General features: G+C 44.9%; 1 protein-coding gene across 1 annotated transcript in view; it reads left to right on the top strand.

The window, feature by feature from the left end:
• Positions 1-18,513, top strand: part of LOC129384184 (uncharacterized) — a 30,996-nt gene extending 12,483 nt beyond the window's left edge. The window contains exons 4-5 of the mRNA XM_072284548.1: positions 8,888-9,331; positions 11,661-18,513. Coding sequence (XP_072140649.1) covers positions 8,888-9,329 — 442 coding nt within the window. The 3' untranslated portion in view covers positions 9,330-9,331; positions 11,661-18,513. The remainder of the gene's footprint in view (positions 1-8,887; positions 9,332-11,660) is intronic.
• Positions 18,514-20,360: the final 1,847 nt, after the last annotated feature.

The following is a 20,360-nucleotide window of genomic DNA, read 5'->3' as shown; positions in this document are numbered from 1 at the left end:
GCGCTTCACCCGCTGACGAGATTTTCTACATTCGCCGACTGTGCTCGTTGCAATCAGTGTGTTGTGCTTTGAGTGTAACCTGTTTTTCTGGGTTACAGGTTCGCCCAATAAAGAATTATTTTCGTGATTCACAGTTATTGCTACTGCGTTTTTCCCTGTCACTATAATGCAACCATACAAATTCATAATTGGGAATTTGATTCCTTAAGCTGTATTTGTATTCCACTTTGCATATTACTGGAACACATTAGATGTCTTTATAGTCAATTTCGTATTTATCAAGCAGTGCTGCAGATACTATGCAAATAGTGTAAGCAACAGAAGCTTACGTCAAGCCATGGTATTTTACACCTTTTTACTTATTTATTTATTCATTCATTCATTCATTTTTTTAAATTCATTTTAATATGTGACGCACTAATTTTTGGCCATGAATGCAGGTGGTGAGAAATACCTTTCTAGCCATCACAGCATTGTATGCTGTTTTTGAAATTAAAGTATAGTTTACATGGAATTACTCTTTCCTCTTACTGTTTGAAAAGCCTGTATTTTTTACAACATTCTTGCACATATGATTCTTATGGTGTGTTCATAGCATCATATGCTTCCTTGCAGTCTCTGTTGAGCAGCTTTGTCATGACACCAAAAATGAGCCCGTCTAGTTCGTTTTTACAATATACCATGTCGATAGGAGGCAGGAACGCATGCTTGGCAAACTATTAATCTGAAGTGACAAGCCTGAATAAGGTTATATCAAACAGGACTGTTCAGCCCACATGATGTGATAAACACTTTCCTCAAGTCTACTGATCTGTACATATAGAACCTTTCTGGAATTTCTGGATCTGACAATGTTTAAATTCTCAGATTTTTATGCTCTTGGGGTGTCTTGCTCTCGGTCACATTATCTATTCCACCCTAAAACAAAGTTGAATGTTTTGGCCATGCAGTACACTAAGGGTGTACTGTACTGCCAATCCAGCTTAAGATAATAGCTGATTACTTTCTGGCATTATCCTTTAAATATAATTCCTAATGACAAACCGGATGTGAGAGGCACACCAGAACGCATTCTTTCACCTTTGCCTTTTCATCACAGCATATATACAGCTTCCATGCTCCTGTCAAAAAAGCAGTGCTTAACACGTACGGTTGTGCATATTTTTAGGCCTCATTGTGTTACTACTGAAGAAACCTCGCACAAGTATGACCAACTTCAAGAGTTGGACTCTCGTTTGATATGGCTTTAGCGACGATTCACCTGGTTATCAGAGCCCGGCCTATTGTCTCTGAAGTAAACATCACAGTTAACAAAATGCACTGAATGTAAAGCTTTTCTTTCTTTATATTCTTGCAACGTTTCCAGACGTAACATCCCATAATTAGATAATTGTTGTGCTGAAAAAATACATCTATCAGTGTTAGTTTTGCATAGGCATGATGACCTAAACAACTTTGGCAAAGTCTTGTGCAGAATAATGATAATTATGAATATTAGCAGTAGTCCTAAACTTTATCTTTAATTGAGCAGCTTTTTCGTTACACCAGAAATGAGCCTGTCTAGTTGGTTTTTACAACATATCATGTAGGTAGGAGGCAGAAACACGTGCCTATCTGCCCTCTCTTCCTAGTGCGCGTCTCCACCTCACACACATCCATATACAGGGCAAGCGCCATCTCTTTGAGGTAATCTCTCCACTGAAAGTGCAAAGGCCAAGCCGAGACACTTGGTGCCTCGATGAGCATTAAGTTCTTACGCATCTATTGTTGGCAGTCACATAATCTCAAGTTTCCACAACACGGTGCAAAGCATTCGCTCTCGTTGGGACAGCAAATTCATGGTCGTTGAGTGAGATCTGTTCATGTTTGCCTTAGCGCGCTTGACACCAATAAAACTATGAAGCTTACTTTGTGTAGTTGTCTATTTGTTATCACCATCAATGCTCCATCTTTCCGTTACTGTTGTTTTTACTTTTACTGTCAGAAACTGTTACTTTTTTCTTCTTTAGATGAGTATCTATGTATTTAAACTTTTTTTTTTAATTTATGGACACTGGCTGTGGGCAATAAGCATCTCAGTCATGGCGTTCTAAGATATATGGCAACACACAACCTCAACACACACAAATCTCAGACGCTATGAGCCACATTGGTGCATTGCTCTCCGCGTGATCTGCACCGCACGCACTGGGGCTCATAATTGCACCATGATGGCCCAACCTTAGTGCGATTTGTTTATAAGTGCTTACTAAGGAATTCTCTGGGAGTTCGTGAAGCTTGAATTCTGAAATTTTAAAACCTCGAGTTACTGAAATTTGCAATTTAACGAAGTTTTCCACTGCAAGTACAAGTTCGTTCTACCGAGGTTTGACAGTATAAGCTCAGAACATATTGTGAAGCGGCATAGCACTGTGTTTGTTGATAGAGAGGGTAAGGGAAGTGGGGGAGGGGGTATCAGTGTGGGTGTAGCTTTAGTGCCTGCATCGGCCTAACAGTGCTCTGTCCTATTTCAGATGCATCCATTCTTCCTACAGAGCTTTCAAGAAGTTGTGTATTTGGACTCACAAGATCCTTCTCAGAAGGCATCCACTTGTGTCCTTTGTTGGATGACAGATCAGTTTGATTTACCAGTGATTTACTGTTGTGGTGGTGATGTGAGTGTGTTTACTGACTGCCTGCTATGCTTCTGTCTGGAACAAGTGTAATGGCAAATTTACTTGCTGCCCTGTCGGTCTATTCAAATCATGAGAATAAAAAGAGTGGAAGCAAACTGGTTTTATTATTAAAAACTTATTACACTGGTGTCTAAGTTGTAATCATCAATGTAAACTATAAAAGTCACTTCAATTTGACGGTAACATAGAGGCTAGAATTATGCTTGTTTTCAGACATCTGTTCATTAGTTTGCTCATGCGTTTGTAGTAGTGGCTGTAGCATTAATTCGTGGAAAAGTTCCCTTTGTCATTCTGTTGTTGCATTTTGCTTTAACTTACGAAAGGGCAAAACAGTCACAAAAGAAAGTTTAAAGTACACAAGAATATGGCAGTATTGTCCTTCATGAGCAAATGTGGCAGCTTTCTTACCAGTAATATTTGAGTTGTTTTTTCACAGTCTTTCAGTCATTCATATTTCATGTTTCATATATATAATTACGATATGATAGGTAAATACCCGAGAGACGAGCCGCCATGAGAACGACGACGAAGTGGGTCGGTGCCCTTGGCGCGAGTGAATGTCGGCCTGGCGCTCTGGCTCCATTCTAGTGTAAATAGTCTGTAAATAGCCTCTTTTGTCTGTGTCTTTCTACACGTAACATTCTGGTGGAGGTCAGCGATCCCCGTCCTCGCCACGGAACTCCGGAGTGGTCGGTACGTCGAGCTTGTCACCATGCCTCCCGGTGACGAGCCCGCCTCTGCAACGGCTTCGGCTGGTCCGACTGCTCCCGTCGTCACGGTTGCGCAACATCGCGACCCTGGTGTCTTCTCTGGCCTGGAGGGACAGGACGTTGACGAATGGCTCAAGCTATATCAACATGCCAGCGCTAATAACAGGTGGGACCCAACCATTATGCTCGCCAATGTCATCTTTTATCTTGGCGGCACGCCACGCGTGTGGTACCAGACGCATGACGAAGACATCAGCAGTTGGGACTCTTTCAAAGAACAGCTACGGGAACTGTTCGGCGACCCCATTGGCCGCAAGGTTGCCGCGAGAAAGGCTCTTGCGTCTCGCGTTCAGACATCTACAGAGCCGTACGTTTCCTACATCTTCGACGTCTTGGCTCTATGCCGCAAAGCTGACGAGGCTATGTCTGAATCAGATAAAGTGTCACATGTCCTAAAAGGCATCGCCGACGACGCTTTCAATTTGCTTGTTTTCGGCAATGTCTCGACAATCGACGACATCATTAAAGAATGCCGTCGCCTTGAACAAGCCAAGAGCCGTCGTATCACACACCACATCACGCGGCTACCCAACACCGCTGCTACGTCGACATGTGAGGGTCGATCGCGTCAGGCCACCACCTGTGACGACGTCACCCGTATTGTTCGCCGCGAGCTTGAGGCCGCCTGTTCGCCAGCTTTCTCGACGACGCCTCCCGATCCGCCAGCAACCACAATTGCCATGATTCAGGCCGTAGTCCGACAAGAATTTGAGAACATGGGTCTGAACTCCGTGTGTTCAACATCTCAACCCAGCGTTCCCCAGTTCTCCACCGGCCCTCCTCGTCCTCGACAGTCCTTTTCCGCCACATCTCGCCGCAACCCGTCCGATTGGCGTACCCCTGATGACAGACCAATCTGCTTTCACTGCTGTCGCATCGGCCACGTCGCTCGTCACTGCCGCAACCGTTGGCCTCCGCCTCCTCGGACATACGCCGCCACTTACTCCCGCACCGTTGGACCTTCCGTTCCCTATGCCACCCGCCGTGAACCCACTGCCGCTGATGCTCCTCTTCCGAACCTTCGCTACAGCCGCTCGCCCTCACCTCGACGCCGTCAGTCCCGTTCGCCCCAACCCCGCCGCTTCACTTCGCCGCCTATCACCTCCCGGGCCCAGCCGGAAAACTAGGCACTGCAGCTTCTGGAGGTGAAGCTGCGTTGTCGACACTGCCCTCAAATCCTCTGCTCACGTTAAACACGAACCAAAACCTTCTTGACGTTGACGTTGATGGCTATCCTGTCACGGCACTCATCGACACAGGGGCACATCTTTCTATTATGAGTGCTGCCTTCCGACGACGACTGAACAAGCTCCTCACCCCAGCGTCGGCACGCGTCGTCCGCGTTGCGGATGGTGGTACTGTGCCTATCATCGGCATGTGTACGGCACGTGTTAGCATCGCCGGCCGCCACACTCCTGTCCTCTTCACCGTGATTGCTCATTGCCCTCACGACCTCATTCTCGGCCTCGATTTTCTCTCCGCGCATTCTGCTCTTATTGACTGCTCTGCCAGTACCCTTCGCCTTGAGTTACCGATTCTCGCAGAACCTTCTGACGTACCCCAGTGCCGCCTACGCCCCACTGGCTTTATTTGCCTGCCGCCAAAATCAATAGCCTATATTGAACTCTTGTCTTCCCCACCAGTCCCTGATGGCGAGTACCTCGTCACTCCTCTGCGCGACATTCCACTACAGTATGACGTTACCGTGCCTCACAGTATACTTACTGTTACTGCGAACCGCACTTTCATGCCTATCTTTAACTTTGGATTGGCGAAGCAAATTCTACCACAAGGTATTTGCCTTGCCAACGTTGATTGTCTCGGCGACCATCACGTGGCAAATTTATCAACCGATCCCTCTTGCGAGCTTAGCAGGCCCATCGTGCCAGCCTCGGCCGCCGATCCCAAGATACAGAAAATGGTTGCGACGGACCTGTCTTCTGCGCAGGCTGAAGACCTTTATCGAGTATTATCGGCCTACAGAGATATTTTCGACTTCGACGATCGCCCTTTAGGCCAGACGCTCGCGGTCAAGCATCGGATTCTTACTGGCGATGCTACTCCTATTCACCGACGACCGTACCGAGTTTCTGCGTCGGAACGCCAAGTTATTCAAAGCGAAGTGAACAAAATGCTAGACAAAAACATCATTGAGCCTTCTTCGAGTCCCTGGGCGTCACCTGTAGTGTTGGTTAAGAAGAAGGATGGCACGTGGCGCTTCTGTGTAGACTACCGTCATCTGAACAAAATTACTAAGAAAGACGTCTACCCGCTCCCACGTATAGACGACGCCCTTGACTGCCTCCACGGTTCCAGCTATTTCTCTTCTATTGATCTTCGTTCTGGATACTGGCAGATTGCTGTTGACGATATGGACAGAGAAAAAACCGCGTTCATCACACCTGATGGCCTATACCAATTTAAAGTAATGCCGTTTGGATTATGCAACGCCCCTGCCACCTTTGAGCGTATGATGGACTCCTTGCTCCGAGGTTTCAAATGGTCCACATGTCTCTGCTACCTCGACGACGTCATCGTCTTCTCACCCACGTTCGACACTCACCTTGAGCGTCTCACAGCTATACTTGATGTATTTCGAAAGGCGAAGCTGCAACTTAACTCGTCCAAATGTCGTTTCGGCCGCCGCCAAATTACTGTTCTGGGCCACCTCGTTGACGCTTCCGGAGTACAGCCTGATCCTGACAAAACTCGCGCTGTCCGAGACTATCCGGTTCCGAAGACAGCCGCCGACGTTCGAAGTTTTGTAGGGCTATGCTCGTACTTTCGCCGTTTTATTCAAGATTTTGCGGCAATTGCTAGACCCCTCACTAATCTTTTGAAGAAAGGCGTACAGTTCTCGTGGGGTACTGCAGAAGCCGCCGCCTTCTCTCGTCTCGTTACTCTTCTCTCCTCACCACCCATCCTCGCCCACTTCGACCCTGATGCCCCTACAGAATTGCGTACAGATGCCAGCGGTCATGGCGTAGGTGCCGTCTTAGCCCAGCGTCAGCGTGGCCAGGATCGCGTTATTGCTTATGCGAGCCGCCTCCTCACACCACCGGAGCGCAACTACTCCATTACGGAACGAGAATGCCTTGCTGTAGTCTGGGCGGTAGCGAAGTTCCGTCCTTACCTTTATGGTCGCCCTTTTTCCGTAGTCACTGACCGTCATGCTCTCTGCTGGCTCTCGTCGCTAAGAGATCCTACAGGCCGGCTTGGTCGATGGGCTTTGAGGCTACAAGAATTTTCATATTCTGTGGTGTACAAGTCTGGCCGCCTGCACCAAGACGCTGACAGCTTGTCGCGTTACCCTGTTGACGACCCTGACTCCTCCAATATTACCAGCGCTGCTTGCATATTCTCTGTGTCGCAGCTGCTTCATTTCGCCGACGAGCAACGTCGTGACGCCTACATCAGAGCACTCATCGACCGTTTTGAACACACTCCGGCCGACGCCACACTACGCCTCTTCGTCCTCCGCGATGGTACTCTGTACCGTCGTAACCTTCATCCGGACGGCTGTGAGTTCCTACTTGTCGTGCCTAAACACCTCCGCTCAACCGTTTTAGAAGAGCTTCACGACGCACCAACGGCAGGACACCTCGGCGTATCTCGAACCTATGACCGTGTACGTCGCCGTTTTTTCTGGCCGGGCCTTGCCCGTTCCGTGCGACGTTACGTCGCCGCCTGTGAACTTTGCCAACGACGCAAGAAGCCTTCCCAGCTCCCCGCTGGTTACCTGCAGCCGCTCGACATCCCTGCCGAGCCCTTCCATCGTGTCGGCTTAGACCTTCTCGGCCCATTTCCGGAATCTACATCAGGAAACAAGTGGGTTGCAGTCGCGGCGGACTACGCGACCCGCTATGCCGTAACACGCGCTCTTCCGACCAGTTGCGCAACTGATGTTGCGGACTTCCTCCTGCATGATATCATTTTGATTCATGGTGCTCCGCGTCAATTGCTAACAGACCGTGGCCGTACGTTCTTAGCCAAAGTCATTGACGACATCATGCGTGCCTGCGCAATACAGCATAAGTTTACCACCTCCTACCACCCTCAAACGAACGGCCTCACTGAGCGTTTGAACCGCACCCTTACAGACATGCTATCCAAATACGTTTCAGACGACCACCGTGATTGGGACCAGGCTCTACCTTACATCACCTTTGCGTATAACTCTTCCCGTCTCGACACTGCTGGCTTTTCTCCTTTTTACCTCTTGTATGGCCGTGAACCGACGCTACCGCTGGACACTGTGCTTCCGTCCAACACAGCATCAACTAGCGCTTATGCCCGTGATGCTATCGCCCATGCTGACCATGCTCGCCAACTTGCGCACGCTCGGCTACAAGTCTCTCAAGACAAACAAAAGCAGCGCTACGACCTCCGTCACCGTGATGTCACTTTTGTCCCCGGCACCCTCGTGTTACTTTGGTCACCATCGCGTAAAGTTGGCCTTTGTGAGAAACTGCTTTCCTGTTATACCGGCCCATATCGCGTGCTTCGCCAAGTGACAGATGTCACCTACGAAATCGTTCTCGCCACGCCCACTACGTCCTCTGCTGTGACTACCAGTGACATTGTCCACGTCGCCCGACTCAAGCCCTACAACTCTCCACGTGCCTTGGATCTTTAACTGCACCGTGACGGCGCTTTTGCCGCCGGGGGGGTAGTATTACGATATGATAGGTAAATACCCGAGAGACGAGCCGCCATGAGAACGACGACGAAGTGGGTCGGTGCCCTTGGCGCGAGTGAATGTCGGCCTGGCGCTCTGGCTCCATTCTAGTGTAAATAGTCTGTAAATAGCCTCTTTTGTCTGTGTCTTTCTACACGTAACAATATTTTGCATCTTTATATATCAGCAGAGATGTTCTGTCAGTAGATGCTTTTATTTTGCTGCATTGCATAAATAGTACTATGATAACAGAGCTTGTAGTATGTGGTTAAAGATGTAATTGCATACTGTTGTGTTACATCTAGAGAGTAATTTTGACCGTTAGGCAGAATATTGGAGCGGCATGTCAAATGCTGCCTCTGTGTGTTGCTAGCAGGACTTTGTATTCAGGAGAGCCAGTTTGGTATAGAGATGTAGGAACTTGTGTGAAGTGTACAGTGCTCAATGATTCAAACGCCATAACCTGTCCACTCGCTGGTGTAATCACCAAATGTAGTCGCAGTACGTCACAAAATCCCTCGCCTTCATCATATACCACAGTGCATCAGCTCAATGCCTCCCGTGCTCACCGGTGGAACAAAAAGTACCGGCCTTAATGCGGACCAATTATTCTGTTTGTGTCACTGAGCATTGCAGTTGATTAGTGCACTGTTTCTACTACAGTAATATGCGGATCAGGTAGGTCTACATTATCGCATGTTTTTATGAAAATCACGGCAATTCTTGAATGCCAGGCGCATTATTCTAGTTCCATAAAATGTGTGACACATTGGATCATGTTCCGGTGCCTCTTGTGGCTTTGCAGGTTTCCTGCCATCGGGATCCGTGGATGAGTACCTGTCGCTCGTGTCTGTGCGTGGCCAGCAGCATTCCTGCCGGCAGTGCACTTATGTGACCAAGTACAAGTACAACATGAACACACACCTGCGCACACACACAGGCGAGCGCCCCTTCAAGTGCCACCTCTGCCCAAGCGCATTCACCACAAGTTCCAACCTGACACAGCATCTGCGTATCCACACAGGCGAGCGCCCCTACCAGTGCCGCCTCTGCCCGAGCGCATTCACAACGAGTTCCAACCTGACACAGCATCTCCGCAGCCACACAGGGGAATGTCTCTTTTTCTGCGTCTACTGCGATGCATCCTTTTTGCGGAAGGACCACCTTGCTAGCCACATGTCCTATCACACGGGAGAGAAGCCCTAAAGGTCAGCTGTGTAAACATCTTTGTAGATTTTTCTTTTATGGCAGCATGTGCTGCCGCACTTCACAAAGAGGTTTCTAGTTCCCTTACAAATAAGTGCTTCCTCTGTAACGAAGGAAACCTGATGGTCACTATATATAAGAATTTCCTAAAGAATTATATCGTTCCTAAAGAATTCAATCTTTCCTGGTCATAGTTCTGTGCCCTCTGAAAGAAGGTGCGGTGTCTCTTCAGTTTTGGTGTCATACTAAGCCTATAGGATAATCTTATAAAATGGTCTTTATTGCTGCTCATAAACATATACTTAGGTACCCTCTGAAATTGCTCTCTTTTTGATTTAATATTTCAAGAATAAATCTCAACTATAATTACTGAGAACATTGATGATTGTGTTCATAAAACACACATTACCAGAATGCCTGAAATTAATAAACCCAAGCTCTCTAATGTGGAAATCTTGGATGAGATTGTGCTACATTAAGCACAAGCATGTTTGTGCACAAGCAGTACAAGCATCTGTAAAAAGAAAGACAAAACAAAGCTGGAGGTTTTTAAACATGCTTATCAGTAATTGCTTTTGCAGGTGGGTAATGTCCATGATACACATTCGGCTAAAATTCAGGCCAGTCTTTTCGGAAGTGTAAAATTCCCCTGCTGCATAGGTGGTAGAACCTCAGAACCCTTGCGAGCAACCTTCTCCAGCCGGGCTTTCTTTGCAAGACTGCAATGACAAGATTTGGCTTCGTTCGTCTGTGCTCCAGGAATTCTTTTGATTCTTCTCTGGTCTGTCTGGTTGCTCAGAGCGGTCAGCTACCGAGTCTTGAAGCACAGCCAATTCCTGTAGAACCTCCTCAAACCATTGTGGCCTTTCTTGGACTAGAGTACGGCTATAGAAGTGTCCATTTCCAGTACAGGGCATCAAGCAAATCTTGTTTTGAGCAGCAACCGAATCTTGCTGTTAAAACTCGGCCATATTTTGGGGTATACCCTTAAAGGAGCATTGACATATTTTTTACTGTTTATTTTTTTTTTTTGTGTGATAAATGAAAATCCTGGGACTCTCAACCCTAGAAAAATATACTGGCAAGGCTCCGATCATCCTAGTTAACTTAATATAACAGTGTTACTTAAATGATATTGCACGACAAAAAAACGACACGGACGCGAGAGAAAACGACACACCAAGCACATGCACATGCACCAGGCGACACACAATGCGCCTGGTGTGTCGGCTTCTCTCACGTCCGTGTCGTTTTTTTTGTCGCGCAATATCATTTAAGTAATAGATTACCAACTTGCCTGGAATGCTGCTCTCATAACAATGTTTCTACAGCTACTTTCAGTTTCATTTCTGCTGCGTCCACACACCGTGGTAGCGTAGTGTCTATGGCATTGCACTACCAAGACCGAGGGTGCAGAAGCGAATGCCGGCCCCAGCAGAGGCATTTCGATGGGGGGTGGAATGCAAAAATGCCCGGGCTCTGTGCGCTGGGTGTACGTTAAAGAACCCCCAGGTGGTCAAAATTAATCCGGAGTCCTCTCACTACGGTGTGCCTCGTAATCAAATTGTGGTTTTGGCACATAAAAACCCCCAATTTAATTTCTTTCTTTTTTGCTACTGTGTCTACTGTGCGTGAATCGGCAATAGGGTCATCTTGTCGCAGGTTTACTGCAAAATACACAAACACTATGATAAGGTAACATACTACAGCCATCGAGGCTGCTGTGTTGATTGTGCAGCACTGTGAGATTCGCACAGTAGTGAGCAAGCTTTATCGTTATTCTAAATTGTTATCTTTCTCTTTGTTTTTTCCTATCAATTTCAACATGACCTTACGAAAGAAAGAAATCTAAGAAAAGCATGTTCACTTTCTTGTGCACATTGTATAGAGTTTTGCTGAGATAGATGCTGGCTATGATCTGCAGGACAACACTCCCACCTGTGCATAGCTCCGAACTATCATTCGTGATCTATAAAAAAACTAGAAAATTAAAAAAGACCGAGCAGTCCTGTGTAATCCACGGAGCCCTAACTCTGTAAACATTCATTTGTTGATGTGGCTAGTCTTGACAGGTTGTTAATCTTGGGCTGCGTAGTCTGTCCAAGGTTTTTTTCCCTTCACTTTGACTTAATTGCACTTGCTTTCTGTGTGGACAACTTGGTGTGCCAGAAAAATTACATGGCTTGTCCAGGCAAGAAAATTTCGCTGGCAACCTTTCATTTATTTTTCTTATTTTTTTCTTGTTCATTTTACATTTTGCATCCAGTCCCACAATTCTGATATTTCTCACTCCATAATTCTTCTATTTATGTCAACTAACTTGCCATTTAGTGGGTACAGCAGGACACTGTGGAATGCAGTCACTTGAGGCAGCCGACATATCTCTGTGGTAGGTCACTTGGCTTCAACACTTGCTTTGCAGTTCCAGTGCTTTTGCCTCTCAAAAATCGTACCAGTGTGACTTGTATTGTTCTGTTACCGCTTTGCACGTTAGTGGTACTCACTGGTATTCATTGGCATGATACGGCACTTATGGGGGTACAGTCATTAGTGTGAAGACTGCATATGAATGCGAAATTGTGAATTTGATTATTTGATCTTCACTTTTTTTTCCACTTTGGACATCGCTGGAACTCAATAGTTCTCTTCAGACTCAATTTCATGTTTAGCAGGCAGTGCTGCAGAAGCTGTGAAAGTAGTGCATTTGTAAAAGTAAGCAGTTTTTCTTGTTCTGTGAAGCTTTTTATGGAATAAATGCCCTTTATCCTAAACCTTCGATTTGTGAACGTCAGGTTACATCAAATCATCTTGTTTGTACACCTTTGTGCTTCTAAAATGCAACATGCTCTGTATTTTCATAGCAAGCTCTCATCCTTAAAGCTCCCAGCTAGAACCCCTCCTTTCTGGTTGCTAATTGTGCTAAGGCTGATAGTCGTAGAAAGTATCCCTATGCTCATTTGGTGGTAATTACATTCAGATCTGCAATGCCTGCTATAGTTGCGTCACCAAAATATAAGACATTATATAATGTCACATCAAACTTACATGGCATGTAGCAATGTTTTTTTCTTTTTTCATATGTGACGCACTAATGTTCGCTCGTGAATGCAGGCTCTGAGAAACATCTCTAGCGATTGCAGAATTGTTGCCCATGTGTGAAATTAGAGTATAGTTTACACAGAACTACTCTTTTATTTTTTTACGGTTTGAAAAGCCAGTATTTTTTAAATTATTTTTGTGCATATGTTGTGTTCGGTGTGTTCAGCATTGTTATATGAAGCTACCATGCTTGTTTGATGCTTATGGTGTGTTTGTATCATCACATGCTTCCTTCCAGTCTCTGTGAACAACTTTGTTGTGGCAATGGAAATAAGCCTGTCTAGTTGGTTTTTATAGCATACCTGTTAGTACATTTTTGCGAGTCAGTATGTAGCAAAAGTCATGGTGATGTATGATTAAGCCTCTGTATGTGCTGAATAACTTTGTTGGGACACTTTAGTAAATATGGATGACTTCATGAACTTTGTTGGTATGTTACTCTGTTACTCCAAGTTTACCAAGGAACATATGAAGTACTAATGTTCAGTGTATCTATTTTTGCTGTATTACTGTTATATGTTATGCAGTCACATTGCTTGCTTGAAGGCAGCCTTTCTTGTGATCACACCCTAAACACAAGTTAAAAGGTTTTTACCCTTCAAATCAGCAATTCATTGCTTTGTGGCCATCACCTATTTAAGACCAAGAAAAAAATAAAAATAAAAGCCAGGAATGGTGCAATTGGTGCATCATTGGCAAAAGGTCCGTCACAATTTGAACATGGTCTAACAGGTGGGTAGCTTCTTGAAATCAAGGGTGAATAAGTGGCATTTCTTTGTTCAGAATAAAGCAAAACAAACAGCATACTTCATCTGAAGAAAGTACTTGAGAATTTGTTCATGTTCTAATAAAAAAATATTACTTGTACATTGTGCACATAATTTGATGTAGATTTTGAAAGAAGGCTAAAGCTGATTAAAGCATTAAGAAAGAACAGCCTGAACTCGGCCCTTAGCAGTGATTAAAGTGCTCTTTTTCAGTAATCTACCCAGACAGTAACATTTGGTTGCTCTGAGAAGTGTTACAGATTTAAACGGATGCTCCAGTCCAGGCCTCAAAATATAATGCTTTGCAATTCAACTGTCGACTGCACACTTACACATCATATTTATGGAATAAAATATATTTAAGGCCTACAAGTTAAAGAAACCAAAATATGATCAGAGAACTGTACAGGCTACTCAATAGAAGTGATGAACCTGAATCAGCTTACATCACACATGGCTGATTGCTCTCGCCAGTGCATAAGGTTTCTGTATAGGTCATGCCTGATGCTGTGGTCTTCTGCATTCCATCATGGCAAGTTGTCTTTGTTGCTCTGTCGTTTTTTGACAAATGAATAAATCAAGGATGTAAAATTGAAATAAACTTGAACAGTGAGATTGATGAGTGTTTATGTCAAGCAACAAACTCAGTGACAGAAATATGTATTTGTTCAAGAGCCGCTTTTATATTACCATTAAGGTGCAGGAGATGCATTTAAACAGTGTCAGGTTCAGAGGAAGCAGAAGCAGTTTCACCAGTCCTCTACCATGGCACTTTTGACGAAATGAATACTGGCAGAATCACTGGGACATCTGTTGTTTGGAAGATGAGGCACGGTGATCATAATTGAGGATGTAGAGATATTTATGTTCAAAAAATGTAAAGCTTCTTTATCGAAAGAAAAATAAATACTGTATATCCCAGTGTTCTGAAGTCTGCTTGTCATTGTTCAGTGAATAGCTGTTTCTAATAGATACATGGGATCAGTACATATTGTGAAGTGGTGTAGCAGTGTGTTTGTTGATACACAGGGGAGGGGAAGGGAGGGGGGTCAGTGTGAGTGTAGCTTTAGTGCTTGCATTGGCCTAACACTGCTCTTTCCTATTTCAGATGCATCCACTCCTCCTACAGCGCATTCAAGAAGTTGCGTGTTTGGACTTTGCTAGGAATTCAGCTCATGAGATCCTTCTCAGAAAGCATCCACTTGTGTCCTTTGTTGGATGACAGATCAGTTTGATTTACCAGTGATTTACTGTTGTGGTGGTGATGTGACTGTGTTTACTGACTGCCAGCTTTGCTTCTTCTGTCTGGAACAAGTGTAATGGCAAGTTTATTTGCTGCCCTGTCAATCCATTCAAATCATGACAATAAAGAAAATGGAAACAAACTGGTTTTATTACTAAAACATGTTTGAACTGACTGGCTCAGTTAAATGGTATTCTGGTTTTATTGCAGTGACTAAGTTGTAACCATCCGTGTAAAGAGAACAATACTCTGCAATTTGAAGGTAACGTACAGGGTAGAATTGTGCTTGTCTTCTGGGATCTGCTCAGTAGTTTGCTTATGTTGTTGTGGCAGGAGCAATAATTGGTGAATAAGTTAACTTTGGCATTCTGTAGTTGCATTTTGCTTAGGAGTGCGAAACAATCACAAAAATGTTTTAAAGTGCTCAAGTAAAGAAACTACTGTTCTTATAATGCACAGGAGTATGCCAGTACTCTCCTCCATCAGCAAATGTGGCGCCATTCTAACCTGTTCATATTCGAATTCATTTCTTTCATATTCTTTCTGTAAATAATATTATCATCGTTTCATATTCATATTTCACGTTAATTCATATGTATTTTGTATCTGTATATATCAGCAGAGGTGCTCTCTCAGTAGATGCCTTTATTTTGCTGCATTGCATAAGTACTGCTATGCCAACAGAGCTTGTAGTATGTGGTTAAAGATGTAATTGCATATTGTAGTGTTACATCTACTGAGTAATTTCGACCATTTAGGTAGAATATCAGAATAGCATCTAGATTGCAGCCTCTGTGTGTTGCCAGCAGGTCTCTGTATTCAGGAGAGCCAGTTTCGTATAGAGATGTGGGAACTTGTGTGAAGTGTAAAGTGCTCAACGATTCAAACATCGTAACCTGTCCCCATGGCCACCGGTGCATTTTGTGCTACCATTGAGCATTGGATGATCGTTGGTGTGATTTCCAGGTGTGGTCACAATGCATCACAAAGACCCACACTCTCTCTGTATACCATAATGCATCCATGCAATGTCTGCAGCATCCAAGCAATGTCGTAAAAGGCGCCAGCCTTGTGGGCCAATTATCATATTTGCATCGCTGAGCACTGAAGTGCATTAGTGCACTATTTCCACTACAGTATTTCCACTACATGTGCAGTATTAATAGTTTCATCAAATTTGTGACGCATTGTCTACATCACGTTCCTGTGCTTCTTCAGACTTTGCAGGTTTCTTGTCATCAGGCTCCACGGAGGAGCACCAGTTGCCCGCGTGTGTGCATGGCCAGCTGCATTCCTGCCAGCTGTGCGCACACGCAGCTGGCTGCAAGGCACAGGTGAAGGCACACCTGTGCAAGCACACGGGCGAGCGCCCCTTTCAGTGCCACCTGTGCCCGGCCAAATTCACTTGGAATTCCCACCTGACACAGCATCTGCGCAGCCACACGGGCGAGCGCCCCTACCAATGCCATCTGTGCCTGGACACATTCACTCAAAGTTCTGCCCTCAAGCGGCATGTGCGTAGCCACACAGGAGAACGCCCCTTTTCCTGTATCCACTGTGATGCATCCTTTTTACGGAAGGACCACCTTTCTGTCCATATGTCCCGTCACACAGGAGAGAAGCCCTGAAGGTCAGCTGTACAAACATTCTTGTAGATTTTCTTTATGGCAGCATGTGCTGCCACACTTCAGAAAGAAGTTTCTGGTTCAGTCATATATATAAGCTTCTTACATTATGAGGCATACCTGATGCCACGTCATGTCTATTCTGGGTAATGGAAAGTTTGGCATTTTTTAATGTGACTTGTCCTGAAGTATGGTAATGGCTGATGGCTGTGCAAGCAAAGTTCTTCTTTTTTTTTTAGTCAATCATCAATACAAATGTTGGTTCTTCTGAGGTGCAATGTGCCGAATGTTCGATTGCACTCTCGTAATTTTTTTGGTACTGCCATTGTGGGGGGGCGGGATCCAGAATGTGTGTGTCACACTCCTGTCTCAACCGAACACATCGTCTGCTATAAGAGGAACAGGCAGCAAGGTTGTTCACTTTGCTGTTCGCTTTGGAGGGAATGGCCATTTTGTGCACAGCAGACGACGTGCTTGGCAGCTGTTCATAATGTCCACTTCTCTCGTTCTCTTGTTGCCACTTGCCCAATCATGGTGGCTGGTGTTCCTGGATGCATTTTTCTATATGAAAACGCGTTCCACCACCTCTTTGTAACTGCTTGGTAGGAATTCTTGGCAGACAGCAAGCCAATGGCTTCAGGAAGCAAAAGGAGGTTCTTTGTGCTCTCCAGTTTTTCTGACCCAGCAGTGTTCGAAGTCCTTGGGTAACATGCTGTTGTTTTACTTTTTTGCCAGTGACTGTTTTCACTGTATTATCACTCTTATGTAGTTGTAGCTCAGTGCAAGACAGGCTGATGGTGTCTGAAGGTTCCTGAATGTTGTCGCCATTCTGTATTATCACACGAGTGTGTTCGCGACATGATTTTACAGCGCGTCTGCTGTCTTGCGACAGTGTGCTTGCGCTATCAAGTAACGCTTGGTTCTTAAACATAGCAGTGCCATAGTGCTTTCCTGAAAGATGGGCCCACAATGTATCACTTTGTAGGTGTGCTAGTAGGCAATTCTGGCACATTCTAAAATTTACGTCGTCGCTATGAACACGTTTGGAAGATTTGTGACACATGTCTGCATAAGTGGTCAGATTCAAGTGGCCTTTATTCAATTCAGCGACTGACAACAGTGGTCCCAGCTTTCATGGTGATTTGAGTGCTACTTGTCTTTCTGGGAACAAATTCCACTTTCAGCATGTGACATTATCAATGTCAAAGTCATTGGTTAGCGATGCCATACACAAAGTGGTTGAGCTGATGTAACAGTGGTAGGTCGGCAGCAGTGCTTTCTGCTTACCGTCAATAGACAGGCCAGTGCCAAGACAGTTTTTTCATGCCGTTGCCATGTTCCAGGTGTGCTTGCCCCAAGGACTGAGCCCATTTAAGCACCACTTTCACGAGACGTGGATGTTATTTTATAAAAACAGCAACCAGGCTGTCATTGAGATGCATGAAGGCCCAATTGAACATTGTTATATTACAACATGATGGCTGAGTGGACAAGATGTGAATGCGCAGCAAATGACAAATGATGCTGTCCACATGCGATAACAGCTGGCGGCCAAAGAAAAAGAATAAAGCTATCCGGTTTTTAACTTTGATGCATATAACCTTTGCTGCACAGATTATATATTGCGAGAGTAAAAGAAATCAATGGAATTAAAGAAATGATAAATTCATGAAAGTGAAAGCAGATGAAAAAGCAACTGGCCACAGGTGGAGCACAAACCCGCATCGTCGCGTTACACGTGTGATGCTCTTAGCAATTGTGCTACGCAGCGCCTTTTTCACATAAGCCATGAGATGTGGTGCTGGCTAACACTCCCAGGTTTAGTTCTAGTTGATGAAGATTCAGATACCCCAGAAAGTGGATGAAAAAATGGCACCATGGTAGCTCAATTGGTAAGAGGATTGCACACGTAATGCGAAGATGTGGGTTCATGCCCCACCTGTGGCCATTTGTTTCTCCATCTGCTTTGATTTCCACGAATTTATCATTCCTTTAATTCCATTCATAATTATGTGTTATTTCCCCTATGCTGTCCTTGGGTCTTTGTTCGCTTCTTATGACACAACTGATAAAAAACGGGCCCTCGGTTTCCTTTCTTCTCATTCATTACATGCCTTCAGGTAGCTCGTGTGGATTTATTAAGCAGTTGGCCTTCACCCAAGAAGATCACGTGATGCCTGCGACAAAGAATGATGTTCCACATCTGCCATCAAGGCCGTGAGGTGTGGCACTGGCTAACACTCCTAGGTTTAGTTCTAGTAGATAAAAATATAAATACCCCAGAAAATGGATGGGAGGACAGCACCACGGTAGTTCATATGGTAGGAGAATCACACGCATAATGCAAATACGCGGGTTCATGCCCCACCCGCGGCAAGTTGTTTTTCACCTGCTTTCATTTGCATCAATTTGTCTTTCATTCCATTAATAAATGCATGTTATTTCCCCTATGCTGTCCTTGGTGTCTTTGTTTGTTGGCTCCTTATGATATGATTATATATATATGTATATATATATATATATATTTCATTAAAGGGTCCCTGAATCACTTTTCTTTGAAGTCTCAGACACCTTGGAACAAGTATGGTATCTTCTTGAAATATATTAGCGAACTAATTTTTCAAGAAACATCTAATATGAGCGAATGTACTGGGAGCACAATATTTACCTTTCCCATTCACCCTCAAAACCCTCCATTTCGATGGAGCGAGGCAGTGCAGGTGGCTGTTGAGTGGAGAGGGCACATTGCAGCACTTTGGGGTGGCCGTGGTATTTACGCTACACATCACGCACCTCAACAGTGTCATACATGTTCGAGCATCCCTGCATCACCTGCAGAGCAATGGACTGGCTGAGCGCCCTGTGCAGATTGTCAAGGACAGGTTAAAGAAGATCTGAAGCATAAGCTTATCTACAAGGGGGGGCACTTGCCCTCCCTCCCCCACTTTCTAAAGTGTGGGGGGCGGGGCAAAGTATGTCATCCCCCCACCCCCCACTTCTGAAAGCGGACACTTCCGGCTGCACTCTGGAAAGTCAAACAAAACTACAGCTGAAGCTAAATTCCTAATAGAGTGAGCACATAAGTAATGCTTTTATTTACTACGCATCCCCTGCTTGTACGGTGAGGATTGTCTTTTGTGCCTTCTCAGGCCACCCTGTAGCGGACGACGTGCAGGATTGGCCATACACACTTCCGTTGCGGAGAACGCCTGATGCTGGCCAGTTACTGCCCCAACAAATGTCAGCGTGCATCATGCCCAATGTTAGGGGGCCGCCATTTCCGCATTCGAAAACGCAATCAGCCAATGTACATTTAACTTAAGGGTGAGGGAGAGGTCCGGATAAAGTAGTATAATCAGCCGTGCCCAACCACACGTGTGCCTTACACGGCATAAAGTTATTGGGTTATCAAATGCTGGAACTATTGAATCTCCATCTAGAGATAACCTACATACCGTTGCAGCCTCAATATCTTATCACCATCAATATTCTAATCAAACCTCTTACAGGTGTAACTGTCAAATTTCATCGTGTAAGCATGACTTATCGTAGATATGCTAGTTAAAATGACCTTGGTCGGATGTGCAGATCCATTTCAATACCAATAGAACACTGACTTGAGTTTTTTCTAAAGGAATGTGTCTCTTCTGACTTTGACGATTTCATTTTCAGGCTATTTTTACAAAATAGCCACACTATTACTCGTTTCGCAGCAGGAGAAAAACGCAGCAGATATTCCATATTTTGAAAAGCGAGGGCCACTTTTTGGTGACGTGTGCTGAGAATTCACACTGTGTAGGTTGCTTATGTGCTCCAAAAACAGTTGCCGATAGTCACTTTCTCCCATTTCCCACGCGTTATGCACGGCATTTAGTTGTTTTTTTCCCGGTATTCTCGCTAGAATATGCAGGGCGCAGTGTTTATATTTATTCTAAGTGCACAGCAATGTTCTGAGGGATGAGCGATATGTGCTTATTCAGTGTAGGTTCATTGAAGCATCCCAGAGTGTCGTACTTGCCGCTAAGTGTTTCCCAGACTCCTAATACAACAGCACAAGAGACGGTTGACATTCCGTGCAAACAGAGATAATCTTAAACGCAACGCGTTGCAAGACTTTCACTTTCCTGCTTTAAATGGAAGTGTTGCAGATAATTACTAAATCACCTTTTTTCCGCGTGTTTTGTGCATCATACATGTTTCTCTGGTATTCACAGTGACCTAAACAAGGCATCTTGTTTAGATATGGGGGGGAAATTAGGGACATGGTATAGCCAATGTGTAGCCAATATTGCAAATG

The sequence above is a fragment of the Dermacentor andersoni genome, chromosome 9 (genome assembly GCF_023375885.2).
Source record: "Dermacentor andersoni chromosome 9, qqDerAnde1_hic_scaffold, whole genome shotgun sequence".
NCBI classification, from domain to species: Eukaryota; Metazoa; Arthropoda; class Arachnida; order Ixodida; family Ixodidae; genus Dermacentor; species Dermacentor andersoni.
Note: the sequence above shows the minus strand (reverse complement) of the source record. Positions and strands in the feature narration are given on the sequence as shown.